This window comes from Engystomops pustulosus, chromosome 2 (genome assembly GCF_040894005.1).
Source record: "Engystomops pustulosus chromosome 2, aEngPut4.maternal, whole genome shotgun sequence".
Classification (NCBI taxonomy): domain Eukaryota; kingdom Metazoa; phylum Chordata; class Amphibia; order Anura; family Leptodactylidae; genus Engystomops; species Engystomops pustulosus.
Genome location: NC_092412.1, coordinates 250,787,840 through 250,806,730, shown reverse-complemented (window position 1 = coordinate 250,806,730; position 18,891 = coordinate 250,787,840). Strand labels below are relative to the sequence as shown.

The following is an 18,891-nucleotide window of genomic DNA, read 5'->3' as shown; positions in this document are numbered from 1 at the left end:
TCCTGTACATAGGGGGCAGTATTATAGTAGTTATATTCTTGTACATAGGGGGCAGTATTATAGTAGTTATATTCTTGTACATAAGGGGCAGTATTATAGTAGTTATATTCTGTTCTAGTATAACCTCCAGTGGCCTCCCATAGTGCACTATATATCCACATACCGTTAAACATATATGATAATGGGTCGATAGTTAGGGCGGTGCTTTGATTTAGGGCGTCAGTGAAATCTTCTTTCACTATTTGCAGTGTGAAGTTATCAGCGATGTTGGTGACAATGTCGTAGTTCACAATGACACTGCCCTGTACGAGGCTCGTCAACACAATCTTCATCTGACCAGAATTAATCCTTCCTCTCAGATAGTCGCTCAGGTATTTCACTAACTGCAGAAGACAAGATACATGGAGGATTCATGTGGTACATTAATAGTTATTCCAGAGCAATTCTGCCTCTGCCCCATGTAAGTGTCATTGCTCAGCCTAGAAGTTATTACAGAATATATATATATATACAGGAGCGGTGAGCGGGGACTTAGTTCCTGCAGAGCGGCCACTTTCACAGGAGGACGGGGTAAATCTACTGCCACAGTATCACCGCGTTGAATCATGTCAGCAAATATTTGTCTTTCGAAGGAACAATTGTTAAATTATCATATTACCAAACATTCACATCACTGCTGTATGTGTCACCTGTCTGATATGGGCGAGGAGCTTCCGTCATAAAGATTTCATGTATATCCAGTTATCACATATCTATATGATTATGTATCTACCTATCTATATCTCATATCTATCTATCTATCTATCTATCTATCTATCTATCTATCTCATATCTATCTATCTATCTATCTATCTCATATCTATCTATCTATCTCATATCTATCTATCTATCTATCTATCTATCTATCTATCTATCTATCTATCTATCTATCTCTCTCATATCTATCTATCTATCTCCTATCTATCTATCTATCTATCTATCTATCTATCTATCTCCTATCCATCTATCTATCTATCTATCTATCTATCTCATATCTATCTATCTATCTCATATCTATCTATCTATCTATCTCATATCTATCTATCTATCTATCTATCTATCTATCTATCTATCTATCTATCTCATATCTATCTATCTATCTATCTCATATCTATCTATCTATCTATCTCATATCTATCTATCTCATATCTATCTATCTATCTCATATCTATCTATCTATCTATCTATCTCATATCTATCTATCTCTCTCATATCTATCATCTATCTATCTATCTATCTCATATCTATCTATCTATCTATCTATCTATCTATCTATCTATCTCATATCTATCTATCTATCTATCTATCTATCTATCTCATATCTATCTATCTATCTATCTATCTCATATCTATCTATCTATCTCATATCTATCTATCTATCTATCTATCTATCTATCTATCTATCTATCTATCTATCTCCTATCTATCTCTCTCATATCTATCATCTATCTATCTATCTATCTATCTATCTATCTATCTATCTATCGATCTATCTATCTATCTCTCTCATATCTATCTATCTATCTATCTATCTATCTATCTCCTATCTATCTATCTCCTATCTATCTATCTATCTCATATCTATCTCATATCTATCTCATATCTATCTATCTATCTATCTATCTATCTATCTCATATCTATCTATCTATCTATCTATCTATTTATCTATCTATCTATCTATCTATCTCCTATCTATCATCTATCTATCTATTTATATCGTTACCTCTGAAAACGCATGCGCTGTTTGTATGGTTACCGTTTCACAGCTCCTTACACTTCCACAAATAAAGAAAAGCAAATTCAAACCAGCCAAACGCATGTAAAAGAAAAAAAAAAGTGCTTTTTCTCACCTCAGCAATAAAGTTTTTCTCAAAGTCCTGGAAGGCGGCGCTGCTTTTGTTGCTGTAGTCAGATTTATACACTTCATTCGTGACCCTGATCTGTGCGGCGAATATTTTCGCAGCTGATGAGGTGGAAAAAACAGAAGAGAACACATCAGACGCAGTAAAGTCACAGATATTTCACTACAGGCAGTCCCCGGGTTACATACAAGATAGATACCGTTGGTTTGTTCTTAAGTTGAATTTGTATGTAAGTCGAAACTGTATATTTTATAACTGTAGTTCCAGACAATTTGTGTTTTTTTTTGCCCCAGTGACAATTGGAGTTTCAAAATTTTTTGCTGTAATGGGATCAAGAACTATCAATAAATCTTCATTACAGACACCTTACAGCTGATCATTGCAGTCTGGGACTATAGTAACATCCAGAGAGGTCACCAGAGGTCACAGGGGGCAGAGGGGTCCGTCTGTAACCAGGGGTTGTCTGTAAGTCGAGTGTCCTTAAGTAGGGGACTGCCTCTATATCTACAGAGAGAAACATCTATATGTCTAGTGTCATCGCTCCAAGAAGACCCCTCTAGAAGAAGACCACCCACCAAACCAGATTATCCGTACCGCCATACTATAATAATAATAATAATAATAATAGCCAGAATATTAATTATAGATATAAAATGACAAAAAATGGATCATATTATTGACAATAGTAACAAATAATAAATAAATAATAATAAACAATGTAATAAATTATCATACAAAAATTATTCTAACAAAATATTATATATCATGATACAAATGATACACTTATTAGCATTTTCCTTGGAGAATCCTACCTTCTTTTTGCAACAATTTTAAAATATTTCCGTATATAGTATAACCCCCCTCCCCCCCCTGGACTTTCCATGTTGGCTCTTACACATTGTAGTTACACATTGTAGTGGGAAATACAAACAAGCAAGTGTGTGTATGGACAGGGAGGGGGTTAATAGTGGAAAATGAGTGACCGTCATCAATCAGCATGAACGCGATGACGGAACGCGATGTACCCCGATCCTGGATGATCAGTCACTTCCAGTATTATACGCTATACAGTTGCCTCATCTCTGTGTTTGTTGTATGTTCCTTTTGGAGCTTTTTGTATTTGATTTGTGGCCATTCAGTAGATGACGGTAATTGTGAGATTCGATCCTAAGCCGTGATATGAATATCGCCTTCTCCGTACGGTAGCGTCTCACTATGTCCACAAGACTTCAGGAAATAACCTATTTATATCCTGAAGCCTAAGCTCCCGCTGATGTCTACTCAAGTAGTTTCTGCACAATGTTCATCCCCCGCTGATGGAGATTAGAGGCAAGGTAAATACTTAGGTCACGTAAAGGATGGGCGAAAAATTGTTAACCCCCTCGGACAAGTTTCGGATTGTTCAGGGGCTACTTGACAAAAATGGTGACAAAAACAGCACCACACATGTCCATTGGTTGGGGTTGGTTCTGCAGAACTGCCTTTAATAGAGTGGAGCTGCAATACCTGACACAGCCTGTTGGCAGGTGGGGCGCTGTTTTTTTTTCAAATGCATAAAGGAGATATCCACTGATCTTCCAAAGTGTCATAGATATACATGTAGTATAGACAACATCATAAAGGTCCAATAATTTGATGCTACTGAGAGATTTCATACAATCTTTACTAAGAATGGCAAGTACAGAGCTCCAAATTCTCTGCATAAATATGGAGTCAAAGAATATTTATATAATATATAAAATTTTGCAACAATCACCACTAGAAGAAGCTCACTGGATACTGTATCATTGTAGAGTTTAATATACAATCACTATGCTCTAAGATCCTGAGCTCCCCCTAGTGGTGACAACTGGAAGACAGAATTTTCTCATTTCACCCTACGGGTAATTGCACATCAAACTCCCCGTATAAAAACATATCACATTTTAAAAGACAATATATATTATTTACAGTTTCTAAGAAACCAGCCACGTACCTGTCCTGACAGCCACAGAATAATTTGGTTTTTGAGGGCAAAATGTCTGCTGCACAGATATCTGATACTCCACAGAAGGAAACAGACCAGTAAAGTTAAGTGTCGTGCTGGAGGTAGTGATCGCCGCCGTGGTGTTGCTGCCCGTGGACAGTACCACTCTGTACACGGCGTTGTTCGGAGCTCCTTGTTTGATTAGCTTGAAGATAATCACATCACTGGTGATATTTAAGAGTTGTACAGAAACAGAGGCAACATCTGCAAAAAAGATGTGAAAATGTTATTACACAACAGATAAATTAAAACTAATGTGATGTAATACAGAGCACCAAATCCTCCAAAAAGTATCTGCAGGCACCACTAGGGGGAGCTTGTAAGCTAACTGTATACTGTTAGTACATTAAGCTCTATGAAAATAAAGTCTACAGTATGCTCCAGAGCTCCCCCTAGTGAAGAATGCAAGTAGTCACAATGTTATTAGCTAATGCGATGTAATACAGAGCACCAAATCCTCTAAAAAAGTACCTGCCGGCACCACTAGGGGGAGCTTGTAAGCTAACTGTATACTGTTAATACATTAAGCTCTATGGCAATGAAGTCTACAGCATGCTCCAGAGCTCCCCCTAGTGAAGAATGCAGGTAGTCACAATGTTATTCTTTAACTTACAGGTGGATCTGGCACTCCATCAGGAAAATTAAGCCTTAATGTATTATAAAATTGTAACAGGACTGAAAATAAAGATTGGGTAAAGAAATGGAAATTGGCTTGAAGGCTAAGCCTTTTCTTAAGCATACACTAGCAGAGGAATTATTATTAGGTTTTGGTTACTCACCACAAACTGAAGGTGATGCAGTGGATGTTGTGGTTGTTGATGTTGTCGTTGTCGGCGTTGTCGTTGCTGAAGTCGTTGATGTTGTAGAGGATGTAAGACTTGAAAGGACACTTGTGGAGTTGACAGGTGGGACTGTTGTTGGCGCTGTAGTGATGGTGGCACTTGCTGTGGAAGGTTGCGTGGTGCTCAGAGTAGTCGTGGCATTACTCGCTGTTGCTGGTGTTGTTACGGTTAAAGATGGTGTTGTGGTGTTGGTGACTGTTGTTGACGCAGTTGAAAGGCCGCTTGTTAATGTTGAGTTGACAGATATGAGTGTTGTTGGTGTGGTGGTGGTAGCAGTAGAAGAAGTTGTGGTTGTTTCTGATGTGGATCTCTCTGTAGTACTTCCTGCTGTACTTAGAGTAGTACTGGCATTACTCACTGTTGAAGGAGTAGTCGAGCTTAAAGATGGTGTTGTGGAGCTGGTGGCTGTTGTTGATGCAGTTGAAAGGCCGCTTGTCAATGTTGAGTTGACAGATGTCCCAGCTGTTGGTACGTAAGTGGTGCTAGTGGTAGAAGTAATTGTGGTTGTTTCTGAGGTGGATCTCTCTGTTGAACTTCCGGCTGTATTTAGAGTGGTACTGGCATTACTCACTGTAGTCATCGAGCCCAAAGGTAGTGTTGTGGTGGTGGCTGTTGTTGACGCAGTTGAAAGGCCACTTGTCAATGTTGAGTTGACAGATGTCACAGCTGTGGTGGTGGTGGTAGGAGTAGTAGTAGTGGTTGTTTCTGCTGTGCTTAGACTAGTACTGACATTACTCAATGTTGTTGGTGTCATAGAGCTCAAAGGAGACATTGTTGTGGCAGTCGTCGTTGATCCAGACGAAAGGCCTCCTGCCATAGATGTTGGCGTAGAAGTGGTGTAAATGGTTTCACTGGTTGGTTCTGAAGATGGTTGTGTAGAATTTATACCAGCTGTGTGCAAACCTGTACTACTATCACTTACTGTACTCTGTGAAGTCTGAGAAGGGATGGTTGTCACTGTCATAAATGTGGATGTAGGATCAGAAAGGATATCTGTTATTGTTGAGTTATTAGTTGAGGTAGTTGTTGGTACAATAGTGGTGGTGGTGGTAGAAGTAGTAGTAGTAGTGTTAGTATCTAATATGCTTGTGGTTGTTGAGGGGACACTTGTAGACATTGTTGTTACAGCCGGAGTAGAAAGAGATGTGATGTTTGACCCAAATGTGGTCCCTGCTGTGGAAAGTTCTGTAGAATTGATCCCAGCGGAGATGACACTGCTGCTAGTACTAGATGTAGTTTCAGTATTAGATGAGGTTGAGATAGAAGCAGGTGTTGTAGAAGTAAAAGTAAAGATTTGTGAAGTTGTGGATTCTGATTGGGATGTACCAGTAAGGATTTCCCTTGTTGTGCTGCTTGAGGAGCTTACAGAAGGTGACAACGATGTAGACTCAAAGCTACTTGTTATAAATGGAGATGTTTCAGAAGTAGAGATGACAGTGGAGATACTTTCTGTGGTTGTGGATGATTCAGTTTGTGTGGTACCAGTAGAGGTTTCCACTGAAGGGGACAGTGATGAAGATACAAAGATACTTGTTGTCACTGGAGACGTTTCAGAAGTAGAGATGACAGTGGAGAGACTTCCTGTGGTTGTCGATTCTGATTGTGCTGCACCAGTAGGGATTTCAGTGGTTGTACCTGTGGAATTTACTGAAGGAGACAGGGATGAAGATTCAAAGATAGTCACTGGAGATGTTTCGGAAGTGGAGATGACTGTGGAGATACTTCCTGTAGTTGTTGACTCTGATTGTGCTGCACCAGTAGGGATTTCAGTGGTTGAACTTGAGGAGGGTGACACAGATGTAGATTCAAAGGCAGTTGTCAATGGAGACGTTTCAGAAGTAGAGATGACTGTGGAGATACTTCCTGAAGTTGTCGAATCTGATTGTGCTGTACTAGTAGGTATCTCAGTGGTTGTCCCTGAGGAACTTACTGAAGGAGACAGAGATGAGGATTCAAAGATACTTGATGTCACTGGAGATGTTTCAGAAGTAGAGATGACTGTGGAGAGACTTCCTGTAGTTGTCGATTCTGATTGTGTGGTACTGGTAGTAATTTCAATGGTTGCACCTGAGGAACTTACTGAAGGGGACAGGGATGAAGATTCCAAGATAGTCACTGGAGACGTTTCAGAAGTGGAGATTACTGTGGAAATACTTCCTGAAGTTGTTGATTCTGATTGTGTAGTACTGGTAGGGATTTCAGTGGTTGTCCCTGAGGAACTTACTGAAGAGGACAGAGATGAAGATTCAAAGTTGCTTGTTGTCACTGGAGATGTTTCAGAAGTGGAGATGACTGTGGAGATACTTCCTGTAGTTATCGACTCTGATTGTTCTGCACCAGTAGGGATTTCAGTGGTTGAACTTGAGGAGGGTGACACAGATGTAGATTCAAAGACAGTTGTCAATAGAGACGTTTCAGAAGTGGAGATGACAGTGGAGAGACTTCTAGTAGTTGTCGATTCTGATTGTCCTGTACTAGTAGGTATCTCAGTGGTTGGACTTGTGGAACTTTCAGAAGGAGATAGAGATGAAGATTCAAAGATACTTGTCACTGGAGATGTTTCAGAAGTGGAGATGACAGTGGAGAGACTTCCTGAAGTTGTTGATTCTGATTGTCCTGTACTAGTAGGTATCTCAGTGGTTGTCCCTGAGGAACTTACTGAAGGAGATAGAGATGAAGATTGAAAGGTAGTTGTCAAAGGTGTTGTTTCAGAAGTAGAGATGACTGTGGAGATATTTCCTGTAGTTGTTGACTCTGATTGTGCTGCACCAGTAGGGATTTCAATGGTTGTACTTGAGGAGGGTGACACAGATGTAGATTCAAAGGCTGTTGTCAATGGAGACGTTTCAGAAGTGGAGATGAAAGTGGAGAAACTTCCTGAAGTTGTTGATTCTGATTGTGCTGTACTAGTAGGTATCTCAGTGGTTGTCCCTGAGGAACTTATTGAAGGGGACAGAGATGAAGATATAAAGATACTTGTTGTCACTGGAGACGTTTCAGAAGTAGAGATGACAGTGGAGAAACTTCCTGTGGTTGTCGATTCTGATTGTGTGTTACTAGGAGGAATTTCAGTGGTTGTCCCTGAGGAACTTACTGAAGGAGACAGGGATGAAGATTCAAAGATACTTGTTGTCACTGGAGACGTTTCAGAAGTGGAGATGACTGTGGAGAAACTTCCTGTAGTTGTCGATTGTGATTGTGCTGTACTAGTAGGTATCTCAGTGGTTGTACCTGAGGAACTTACTGAAGGGGACAGGGATGAAGATTCAAAGATACTTGTTGCTATTGGAGATGTTTCAGAAGTGGAGATGACAGTGAAACTTCCTGAAGTTGTTGATTCTGATTGTGCTGTACTAGTAGGTATCTCAGTGGTTGTACCTGAGGAACTTACTGAAGGAGACAGAGATGAAGATTCAAAGATACTTGTTGTCACTGGAGATGTTTCAGAAGTAGAGATGACTGTGGAGATACTTCCTATACTTGTCGATTCTGATTGTGTGGTACTGGTAGGAATTTCAGTACTTACTGAAGGATACAGAGATGAAGATATAAAGATACTTGTTGTCACTGGAGACGTTTCAGAAGTAGAGATGACTGTGGAGATACTTCCTGTAGTTGTCGATTCTGATTGTGTTGTACTAGTAGGTATCTCAGTGGTTGTACCTGAGGAACTTACTGAAGGGGACAGAGATGAAGATTCAAAGATACTTGTTGCTATTGGAGATGTTTCAGAAGTGGAGATGACAGTGAAACTTCCTGAAGTTGTTGATTCTGATTGTGCTGTACTAGTAGGTATCTCAGTGGTTGTACCTGAGGAACTTACTGAAGGAGACAGAGATGAAGATTCAAAGATACTTGTTGTCACTGGAGATGTTTCAGAAGTAGAGATGACTGTGGAGATACTTCCTATACTTGTCGATTCTGATTGTGTGGTACTGGTAGGAATTTCAGTACTTACTGAAGGATACAGAGATGAAGATATAAAGATACTTGTTGTCACTGGAGACGTTTCAGAAGTAGAGATGACTGTGGAGATACTTCCTGTAGTTGTCGATTCTGATTGTGTTGTACTAGTAGGTATCTCAGTGGTTGTACCTGAGGAACTTACTGAAGGGGACAGAGATGAAGATTCAAAGATACCTGTTGTCACTGTAGATGTTTCGGAAGTAGAGATGACTGTGGAGACACTTCCTGTAGTTGTTGACTCTGATTGTGCTGCACCAGTAGGGATTTCAGTGGTTGAACTTGAGGAGGGTGAAACAGATGTAGATTCAAAGGCAGTTGTCAATAGAGACGTTTCAGAAGTGGAGATGACAGTGGAGAGACTTCCTGAAGTTGTCGAATCTGATTGTGCTGTACTAGTAGGTATCTCAGTGGTTGTCCCTGAGGAACTTACTGAAGGAGACAGAGATGAAGATTCAAAGTTGCTTGTTGTCACTGGAGATGTTTCAGAAGTAGAGATGACTGTGGAGATACTTCCTGTAGTTGTGGAATCTAGTTGTAAAGTTGTTGTAGGGGTTTCAGTGGTCGTGTCTGAAGGGCTTACAGAAGGTGAGAAAGATATAGATTCTGTGTTACTTGATGTCACTGTGGGTGTTTCAGAGGTTGACAAGATTGTTGAGATACCTCCTGTTGTAGCTTCTGATTGTGATGAAGTAGTCGGGATTTCACTGGTTGTGTCTGAAATACTGACGGAAGACGATACAGATGTGGATTCCATGAAATTTGATGTTGCTGTTGATGTTTCAGAAGTAGAGATGACTGTGGAGATGCTTTCTGTAGTTGTAGAATCTGATAGTAAGGTACTTGTAGGGGATTCAGTGGTCGTGTCTGAAGGGCTTACAGAAGGTGACAAGGAGGTAGATTCTGTGTTACTTGATGTCACTGTAGGTGTTTCAGAGGTTGACAAGACTGTTGAGATATCTGCTGCTGCTGTTGTAGACTCTGATAGTGAGGAACTAGTAGGGATTTCAGTGGTTGTGTCTGACACACTGACGAAAGATGAAACAGATGTGGATTCAGTGAAACTTGATGTCGCTGTTGATGTTTCAGAAGTAGAGATGACTGTGGAGATGCTTTCAGTAGTTGTGGAATCTGATTGTAAGGTAGTTGTAGGGGTTTCAGTGGTCGTGTCTGAAGGGCTTACAGAAGGTGACATGGATGTAGATTCTGTGATACTTGATGTCACTGTAGGCGTTTCAGAGGTTGACAAGACTGTTGAAATGTCTTGGGAGGTTGTGGAGTCTGATAGTAAAGTACTTGTAGAAATGTCAGTGGTTGTGTCTAAAACACTTACAGACGGTGACAAGGAGGTTGATTCCAAGTTACTTGATGTCACTGTAGATGTTTCAGAAGTTGACAATATTGTGGAGACGCCTCCAGAGGTTGTAGAATCTGTTTGTAAGGTGCTTGTACTGGTTTCAGTGGTTGTGTCTGAAAGACTTACAGAAGGTGACACGGATGTAGATTCAGAGATAGTTGATGTCACTGTTGATGTTTCAGAGGTTGACAAGACTGTTGATATATCTGCTGCTGTTGTAGACTCTGATTGTGATGAACTAGTTGGGATTTCAGTGGTTGTGTCTGAAGCACTGACGAAAAATGAAACAGATGTGGATTCAGTGAAACCTGATGTTGTTGAAGATGTTTCAGAAGTAGAGATGACTGTGGAGATGCTTCCTGTAGTTGTGGAATCTGATTGTAAAGTTGTTGTAGGGGATTCAGTGGTCGTGTCTGAAGGGCTTACAGAAGGTGACAAGGATGTAGATTCTGTGATACTTGATGTCACTGTAGGTGTTTCAGTAGTTGATAAGACTGTTGAGATGTCTTGGGAGGTTGTGGAGTCTGATAGTAAGGTATTTGTAGAAATATCATTGGTTGTATCCGAAACAATTACAGAAGGTGACATGGATGTAGAATCAGTGTTGCTTGATGTCACTGTTGGTGTTTCAGAAGTAGAGATGACTGTGGAGATGCTTTCTGTAGTTGTGGAATCTGATTGTAAAGTTGTTGTAGGGGTTTCAGTGGTCGTGTCTGATGGACTTACAGAAGGTGACAAGGATGTAGATTCTGTGTTACTTGATGTCACTGTAGGTGTTTCAGTAGTTGATAAGACAGTTGAGACAACTTGGGAGGTTGTGGAGTCTGATAGTAAGGTATTTGTAGAAATGTCAGTGGTTGTGTCTGAAGCACTTACAGACGGTGACATGGATGTAGATTCAGAGATAGTTGATGTCACTATTGATGTTTCTGAAGTTGACAAGACTGTTGAGATATCTGCTGCTGCTGTTGTTGTAGATTCTGATGAACTAGTAGGGGGTTCAGTGGTTGTGTCTGACACACTGACGAAAGATGAAACAGATGTGGATTCTGTGAAAATTGATGTCACTGTTGATGTTTCAGAAGTAGAGATGACTGTGGAGATGCTTTCTGTAGTTGTGGAATCTGATTGTAAGGTACTTGTAGGGGTTTCAGTGGTCGTGTCTGAAGGACTTACAGAAGGTGAGAACGATGTAGATTCTGTGATACTTGATGTCACTGTTGATGTTTCAGAGGTTGACAAGACTGTTGAGATGTCTTGGGAGGTTGTGGAGTCTGATAGTAAAGTACTTGTAGAAATGTCAGTGGTTGTGTCTGAAACACTTACAGAGGGCGACAAGGATGTAGATTCAAAGTTACTTGATGTCACTGTTGATGTTTCAGAAGTAGAGATGACTGTGGAGATGCTTTCTGTAGTTGTAGTATCTGATTGTAAGGTACTTGTAGGGGATTCAGTGGTTGTGTCTAAATGACTTACAGAAGGTGACATGGATGTAGATTCAGAGATAGTTGATGTCACTATTGATGTTTCTGAAGTTGACAAGACAGTTGAGATATCTGCTGCTGCTGCTGTTGTAGATTCTGATGAACTTGTAGGGGGTTCAGTGGTTGTGTCTGACACACTGACGAAAGATGAAACAGATGTGGATTCTGTGAAAATTGATGTCACTGTTGATGTTTCAGAAGTAGAGATGACTGTGGAGATGCTTTCTGTAGTTGTAGAATCTGATAGTAAGGTATTTGTAGGGGTTTCAGTGGTCGTGTCTGAAGGGCTTACAGAAGGTGACATGGATGTAGATTCTGTGTTACTTGATGTCACTGTAGGTGTTTCAGAGGTTGACAAGACTGTTGAGATGTCTTGGGAGGTTGTGGAGTCTGATAGTAAAGTACTTGTAGAAATGTCAGTGGTTGTGTCTGAAACACTTACAGACGGTGACAAGGAGGTTGATTCGAAGTTACTTGATGTCAATGGAGATGTTTCAGAAGTTGACAATATTGTGGAGACGCCTCCCGAGGTTGTAGAATCTGATTGTAAGGTGCTTGTAGGGGTTTCAGTGGTCATGTCTGAAGGGCTTACAGAAGGTGACAATGATGTAGATTCAGAGATACTTGATGTCACTGTTGATGTTTCAGAAGTTGACAAGACTGTTGAGATACCTGCTGCTGCTGCTGTAGATTCTGATTGTGATGAACTAGTAGGGATTTCAGTGGTTGTGTCTGACACACTGACGAAAGATGAAACCGATGTGGATTCAGTGAAACTTGATGTCACTGGAGATGTTTCAGAAGTAGAGATGACTGTGGAGATACTTTCTGTAGTTGTGGAATCTGATTGTAAGGTACTTGTAGGGGTTTCAGTGGTCGTGTCTGATGGACTTACAGAAGGTGACAAAGATGTAGATTCAGAGATACCTGATGTTACTGTAGGTGTTTCAGTGGTTGACAAGACTGTTGAGACGCCTACCGAGGTTGTAGAATCTGATTGTAAGGAACTTGTAGAAATATCAGTGGTTGTATCCGAAACAATTACAGAAGGTGACATGGATGTAGAATCAGTGTTGCTTGATGTCACTGTTGATGTTTCAGAAGTAGAGATGATTGTGGAGATGCTTTCTGTAGTTGTGGAATCTGATTGTAAGGTACTTGTAGGGGTTTCAGTGGTCGTGTCTGAAGGGCTTACAGAAGGTGACAAAGATGTAGATTCTGTGTTACTTGATGTCACTGTAGGTGTTTCAGTAGTTGATAAGACAGTTGAGACAACTTTGGAGGTTGTGGAGTCTGATAGTAAGGTATTTGTAGAAATGTCAGTGGTTGTGTCTGAAGCACTTACAGAAGGTGAGAACGATGTAGATTCAGAGATAGTTGATGTCACTGTTGATGTTTCAGAAGTTGACAAGACTGTTGAGATATCTGCTGCTGCTGCTGCTGTAGATTCTGATGAACTAGTAGGGGGTTCAGTGGTTGTGTCTGACACACTGACGAAAGATGAAACAGATGTGGATTCAGTGAAACCTGATGTTGTTGATGATGTTTCAGAAGTAGAGATGACTGTGGAGATGCTTTCTGTAGTTGTGGAATCTGATTGTAAAGTTGTTGTAGGGGTTTCAGTGGTCGTGTCTGAAGGGCTTACAGAAGGTGACAAGGATGTAGATTCTGTGTTACTTGATGTCACTGTAGGTGTTTCAGAGGTTGACAAGACTGTTGAGATGTCTTGGGAGGTTGTGGAGTCTGATAGTAAAGTACTTGTAGAAATGTCAGTGGTTGTGTCTGAAACACTTACAGAAGGTGACAAGGAGGTTGACTCAAAGTTAGTTGATGTCAATGGAGATGTTTCAGAAGTAGAGATGACTGTGGAGATGCTTTCTGTGGTTGTAGTATCTGATTGTAAGGTACTTGTAGGGGATTCAGTGGTTGTGTCTAAAGGGCTTACAGAAGGTGACACAGATGTAGATTCAGAGATACTTGATGTCACTGTTGATGTCTCAGAAGTTGACAAGGCTGTTGAGATACCTGCTGCTGTTGTAGATTCTGATAGTGATGAACTAGTAGGGATTTCAGTGGTTGTGTCTGAAACACTGACGAAAGATGAAACCGATGTGGATTCAGTGAAACTTGATGTTGTTGATGTTTCAGAAGTAGAGATGACTGTGGAGATGCTTTCGGTAGTTGTGGAATCTGATTGTAAGGTACTTGTAGGGGTTTCAGTGGTCGTGTCTGATGGACTTACAGAAGGTGACAAGGATGTAGATTCAGAGATACCTGATGTTACTGTGGGTGTTTCAGTAGTTGATAAAACTGTTGAGACAACTTGGGAGGTTGGGGAATCTGATTGAAAGGAACTTGTAGAAATGTCAGTGGTTGTGTCTGAAACACTTACAGAAGGTGACAAGGATGTAGATTGAGAGATAGTTGATGTCACTGTTGATGTTTCAGAAGTTGACAAGACAGTTAAGATATCTGCTGCTGTTGTAGATTCTGATTGTGATGAACTAGTAGGGATTTCGGTGGTTGTGTCTGAAACACTGACGAAAGATGAAACAGATGTGGATTCAGTGAAACCTGATGTTGTTGATGATGTTTCAGAAGTAGAGATGACTGTGGAGATGCTTTCTGTAGTTGTGGAATCTGATTGTAAAGTTGTTGTAGGGGTTTCAGTGGTCGTGTCTGAAGGGCTTACAGAAGGTGACATGGATGTAGATTCTGTGTTACTTGATGTCACTGTAGATATTTCAGTAGTTGATAAGATTGTTGAGACAACTTGGAAGGTTGTGGAGTCTGATTGTAAGGAACTTGTAGAAATATCAGTGGTTGTGTCCAAAGCACTTACAGATGGTGAGAAAGATGTAGATTCAAAGTTACTTGACGTCACTGTAGATGTTTCAGAAGTTGACAATGTTGTGGAGACGCCGCCCGAGGTTGTAGAATCTGATTGTAAGGTGCTTGTTGGGGATTCACTGGTTGTGTCTGAAAGACTTACAGATGGTGATGTTTCAGAGGTTGGCAAGGCTGTTGTAGATTCTGATTGTATTGTACTGCTAAGAATTTCAGTGGTTGTGTCTGAAACTGTGACAGAAGAAGACACAGATGTAGATTCAGAGATACTCACTGTTGCTGTGGATGATTCAGAAGTAGAGATGATGGTGGAAATACTTTCTGTAGTTGTGGATTCTGTTACACTTGTAGGAATGTCAGTGGTTGTGTCTGCAGAACTTACAGAAGGTGACAAGGATGTAGATTCAAAGTTACTTGATGTTTCAGAAGTCTGTGTGACTGTGGATGTCCCTTCTGTAGTAGTGGAATCTGATTGTGCTGTATTAGTAGGAACTTCTGTTGTTGTGTCTGAAGGACTTACAGAAGGTGAAAACGATGTAGATTCAGTGATAACTGATGTGACTGTAGGTGTTTCAGAGGTAGACAAGACTGTTGAGACGCCCACTGAGGTTGTAGAATCTGATTGTAAGGAGCTTGTAGAAGTATCAGTGGTTGTATCCGAAACCATTACAGAAGGCGACATGGATGTAGATTCAAAGTTACTTGATGTCACTGTTGATGTTTCTGAAGTAGAGATGATTGTGGAGATGCTTTCTGTAGTTGTGGAATCTGATTGCAAGTTACTTGTAGAGGTTTCAATGGTCGAGTCTGATGGACTTGTAGAAGGTGAGAAAGATGTAGATTCTGTGATACTTGATGTCACTGTAGGTGTTTCAGAGGTTGACAAGACTGTTGAGATGTCTTGGGAGGTTGTGGAATCTGATAGTAAAGTACTTGTAGAAATGTCAGTGGTTGTGTCTGAAACACTTACAGACGGTGACAAGGAGGTTGATTCAAAGTTACTTGATGTCACTGTAGATGTTTCTGATTGGAAAGTACTTGTAGGCGTTTCAGTAGTTGTGTCTGAAGGACTTACAGAAGGTGATGTTTCAGAAGTTGACAAGACAGTTGAGATACCTGCTGCTGCTGTTGTAGACTCTGATTGTGATGAACTAGTAGGGGGTTCAGTGGTTGTGTCTGACACACTGACGAAAGATGAAACAGATGTGGATTCAGTGAAACCTGATGTTGTTGATGATGTTTCAGAAGTAGAGATGACTGTGGAGATGCTTCCTGTAGTTGTGGAATCTGATAGTAAGGTACTTGTAGGGGTTTCAGTGGTCGTGTCTGAAGGGCTTACAGAAGGTGACAAGGATGTAGATTCTGTGTTACTTGATGTCACTGTAGGTGTTTCAGAGGTTGACAAGACTGTTGAGATGTCTTGGGATGTTGTGGAGTCTGATAGTAAAGTACTTGTAGAAATGTCTGTGGTTGTGTCTGAAACACTTACAGAAGATGACAAAGATGTAGATTCAAAGTTACTTGATGTCACTGAAGATGTTTCAGAAGTAGAGATGACTGTGGAGATGCTTCCTGTGGTTGTAGTATCTGATTGTAAGGTACTTGCAGGGGATTCAGTAGTTGTGTCTGAAGGACTTACAGAAGATGACACAGATGTAGATTCAGAGATAGTTGATGTCACTGTTGATGTTTCAGAAGTTGACAAGACTGTTGAGATATCTGCTGCTGCTGTTGTAGATTCTGATAGTGATGAACTAGTAGGGGGTTCAGTGGTTGTGTCTGAAACACTGACGAAAGATGAAACCGATGTGGATTCAGTGAAACTTGATGTCACTGTTGATGTTTCAGAAGTAGAGATGACTGTGGAGATGCTTTCTGTAGTTGTGGAATCTGGTTGTAAAGTACTTGTAGGAGTTTCAGTGCTGGTTTCTAAAGGGCTTACAGAAGGTGACATGGATGTAGATTCTGTGTTACTTGATGTCACTGTAGATGTTTCAGAGGTTGACAAAACTGTTGAGATGTCTTGGGAGGTTGTGGAGTCTGATAGTAAAGTACTTGTAGAAATGTCAGTGGTTGTGTCTGAAACACTTACAGACGGTGACATGGATGTAGATTCTGTGTTACTTGATGTCACTGTAGATGTTTCAGAGGTTGACAAAACTGTTGAGATGTCTTGGGAGGTTGTGGAGTCTGATAGTAAGGTACTTGTAGAAATGTCAGTGGTTGTGTCTGAAACACTTACAGAGGGTGACAAGGAGGTTGATTCAAAGTTACTTGAAGTCACTGAAGATGTTTCGGATTGGAAAGTACTTGTAGGGGTTTCAGTAGTCGTGTCTGAAGGACTTACAGAAGGTGATGTCTCAGAAGTTGACAAGACTGTTGAGATATCTGCTGCTGTTGTAGACTCTGATGAACTAGTAGGTATTTCTGTGGTGGTTGTGTCTGAAACACTGACGAAAGATGAAACAGATGTGGATTCAGTGAAACTTGATGTCACTGTTGATGTTTCAGAAGTAGAGATGACTGTGGAGATGCTTCCTGTAGTTGTGGAATCTGATTGTAAGGTATTTGTAGGGGTTTCAGTGGTCGTGTCTGAAGGGCTTACAGAAGGTGACATGGATGTAGATTCTGTGTTACTTGATGTCACTGTAGGTGTTTCAGAGGTTGACAAGACTGTTGAGATGTCTTGGGAGGTTGTGGAGTCTGATAGTAAAGTACTTGTAGAAATGTCAGTGGTTGTGTCTGAAACACTTACAGACGGTGACAAGGAGGTTGACTCAAAGTTAGTTGATGTCACTGAAGATGTTTCTGATTGGAAAGTACTTGTAGGAGTTTCAGTGGTTGTATCTGAAGGACTTACAGAAGGTGATGTAGATGAAGATTCAAAGTAAGTCAATGTCACAGAAGATGTGGAGATTCCATCTGTAGTTATGGATCCTGATTGTGTTGTGTCTGAAGGACTTACAGAAGATGACTCGGATGTAGTTTCAGAGATACTTGCTGCTACTGTTGATGTTTCAGAAGTAGAGATGACTGTGGAGAAGCTTTCTGTAGTAGTGGATTCTGATTGTGAGATACTTGTAGAAATCTCAGTTGTGTCTGCTGGACTTACAGAAGATGACAAAGATGTAGATTCAGTGTTACTTGATGTCACTGGAGATGTTTCAGCGGTTGACAAGACTGTGGAGATACTTTCTGCTGTTGTGGATTCTGTTGGTCCTACACTAGTAGATGTTTCAGTGGAGGCTCCTGAAGGGCTTTCAGAACTTGGAGATGTAGATTCAACATTACTTGACGTCACTGCAGAACTTTCAAATGTTGAGGTAACTGTGGACAAACTTTCTATGGTTGATGAAGCCACGACATCTGTAGTAGTCACACTTGCACTAGTTGTTGACTCTGATGTCGCTATACTAGAAGGCATTTCGGTGGATGTGCCTGTAGGATTTACAGAAGATGATTCAACGTTACTTGTAGACCCTGCAGATGTTGAGGTATCTGTGGAGGTAACATCTGTGATGGATGAAGACGTGATAGTATCTGCTGTACTTCTCTGTGTCGTGGAGTCCACTAATGTTGTTTCTTGTGTGATGGTACCAGTATCAGATGTAGTCACTGATTCGGTATTTGATGAAGTTTCAGCATTGGTTGATGCAGAAGGTTCACTACTTGATGTATTGGTGTTGGATATGGATGTTACTTCTCCGGTGCTGCTTGTCGACTCTTGTTGAGTTGTAGTTGCACTTTGAGATTGGGTTGTAGCATCACTTAGTGATGTGCTTGGCTCCTGGCTAGAGGTTGTACTACTGTCTGGAGATGTATCAGAGACAGTACCGGTACTGCTGTCCGTTGTACTCATATTTATCACTGTAGTTTGTGATGACGTCTGTGATGAATCACTACCTGATGAGGTATAAGACGTTGTAGTTTCATTTGTAGAACTTGTGTCAGCTAGAAAAAAAAATTACAAAATCAAAAATTATGGTACATTTCATTAGATACAAGCCATATGTTGAGCTAAATGGGGAACCTCTCAATCGAAATGCATTGCCCTCTGGTCTAGAACTAAAGCCACTGGCCCACCACCAATGGTCATGATGGTTGCCCAGTGGACTATCAAAGTTTATTTGTAGGAATAGTGAGTTGGAACCAAACCAGGGGACGATGCACCATCATAGTATTTGTATGAATCCTTCTTTCTGGTAAATTCTTATTCCACCGTCAAAAATAGGCACAACCCCGAACTGGCTTTCTATTATATGGAAGTTATTTGTAAAATATTACATTTTAAATATAGACAGTACAGAAAATAATAGCTGTGGGACACATAGTTTTGAAAATATGACCTCATTGGATAAGATGGGTTCTTTCTAATTATTAGAATGGTCCTTAAACAATCTGTCGGACTCTTCAGAGTCTTATTGGTCAGTTGTAATTTAATGGGAACCCTCTCACTGAGTGTTTAATTTC

The 18,891-nt window shown here is 40.6% G+C and overlaps 1 protein-coding gene across 2 annotated transcripts in view; it reads right to left on the bottom strand.

The window, feature by feature from the left end:
- The window catches only part of LOC140119608 (uncharacterized), a 36,329-nt gene extending 17,989 nt beyond the window's left edge, over positions 1 to 18,340 (bottom strand). Inside the window, exons 1-4 of one of the 2 annotated variants that reach the window (XM_072138825.1) lie at positions 4,708 to 18,340; positions 3,878 to 4,132; positions 1,891 to 2,003; positions 164 to 383 (exon numbers count right to left, since the gene is read on the bottom strand). In XM_072138825.1, coding sequence (XP_071994926.1) covers positions 164 to 383; positions 1,891 to 2,003; positions 3,878 to 4,132; positions 4,708 to 18,280 — 14,161 coding nt within the window. In that variant the 5' untranslated portion in view covers positions 18,281 to 18,340. The remainder of the gene's footprint in view (positions 1 to 163; positions 384 to 1,890; positions 2,004 to 3,877; positions 4,133 to 4,707) is intronic. The other variant, XM_072138824.1, reaches the window with a different exon arrangement.
- Positions 18,341 to 18,891: the final 551 nt, after the last annotated feature.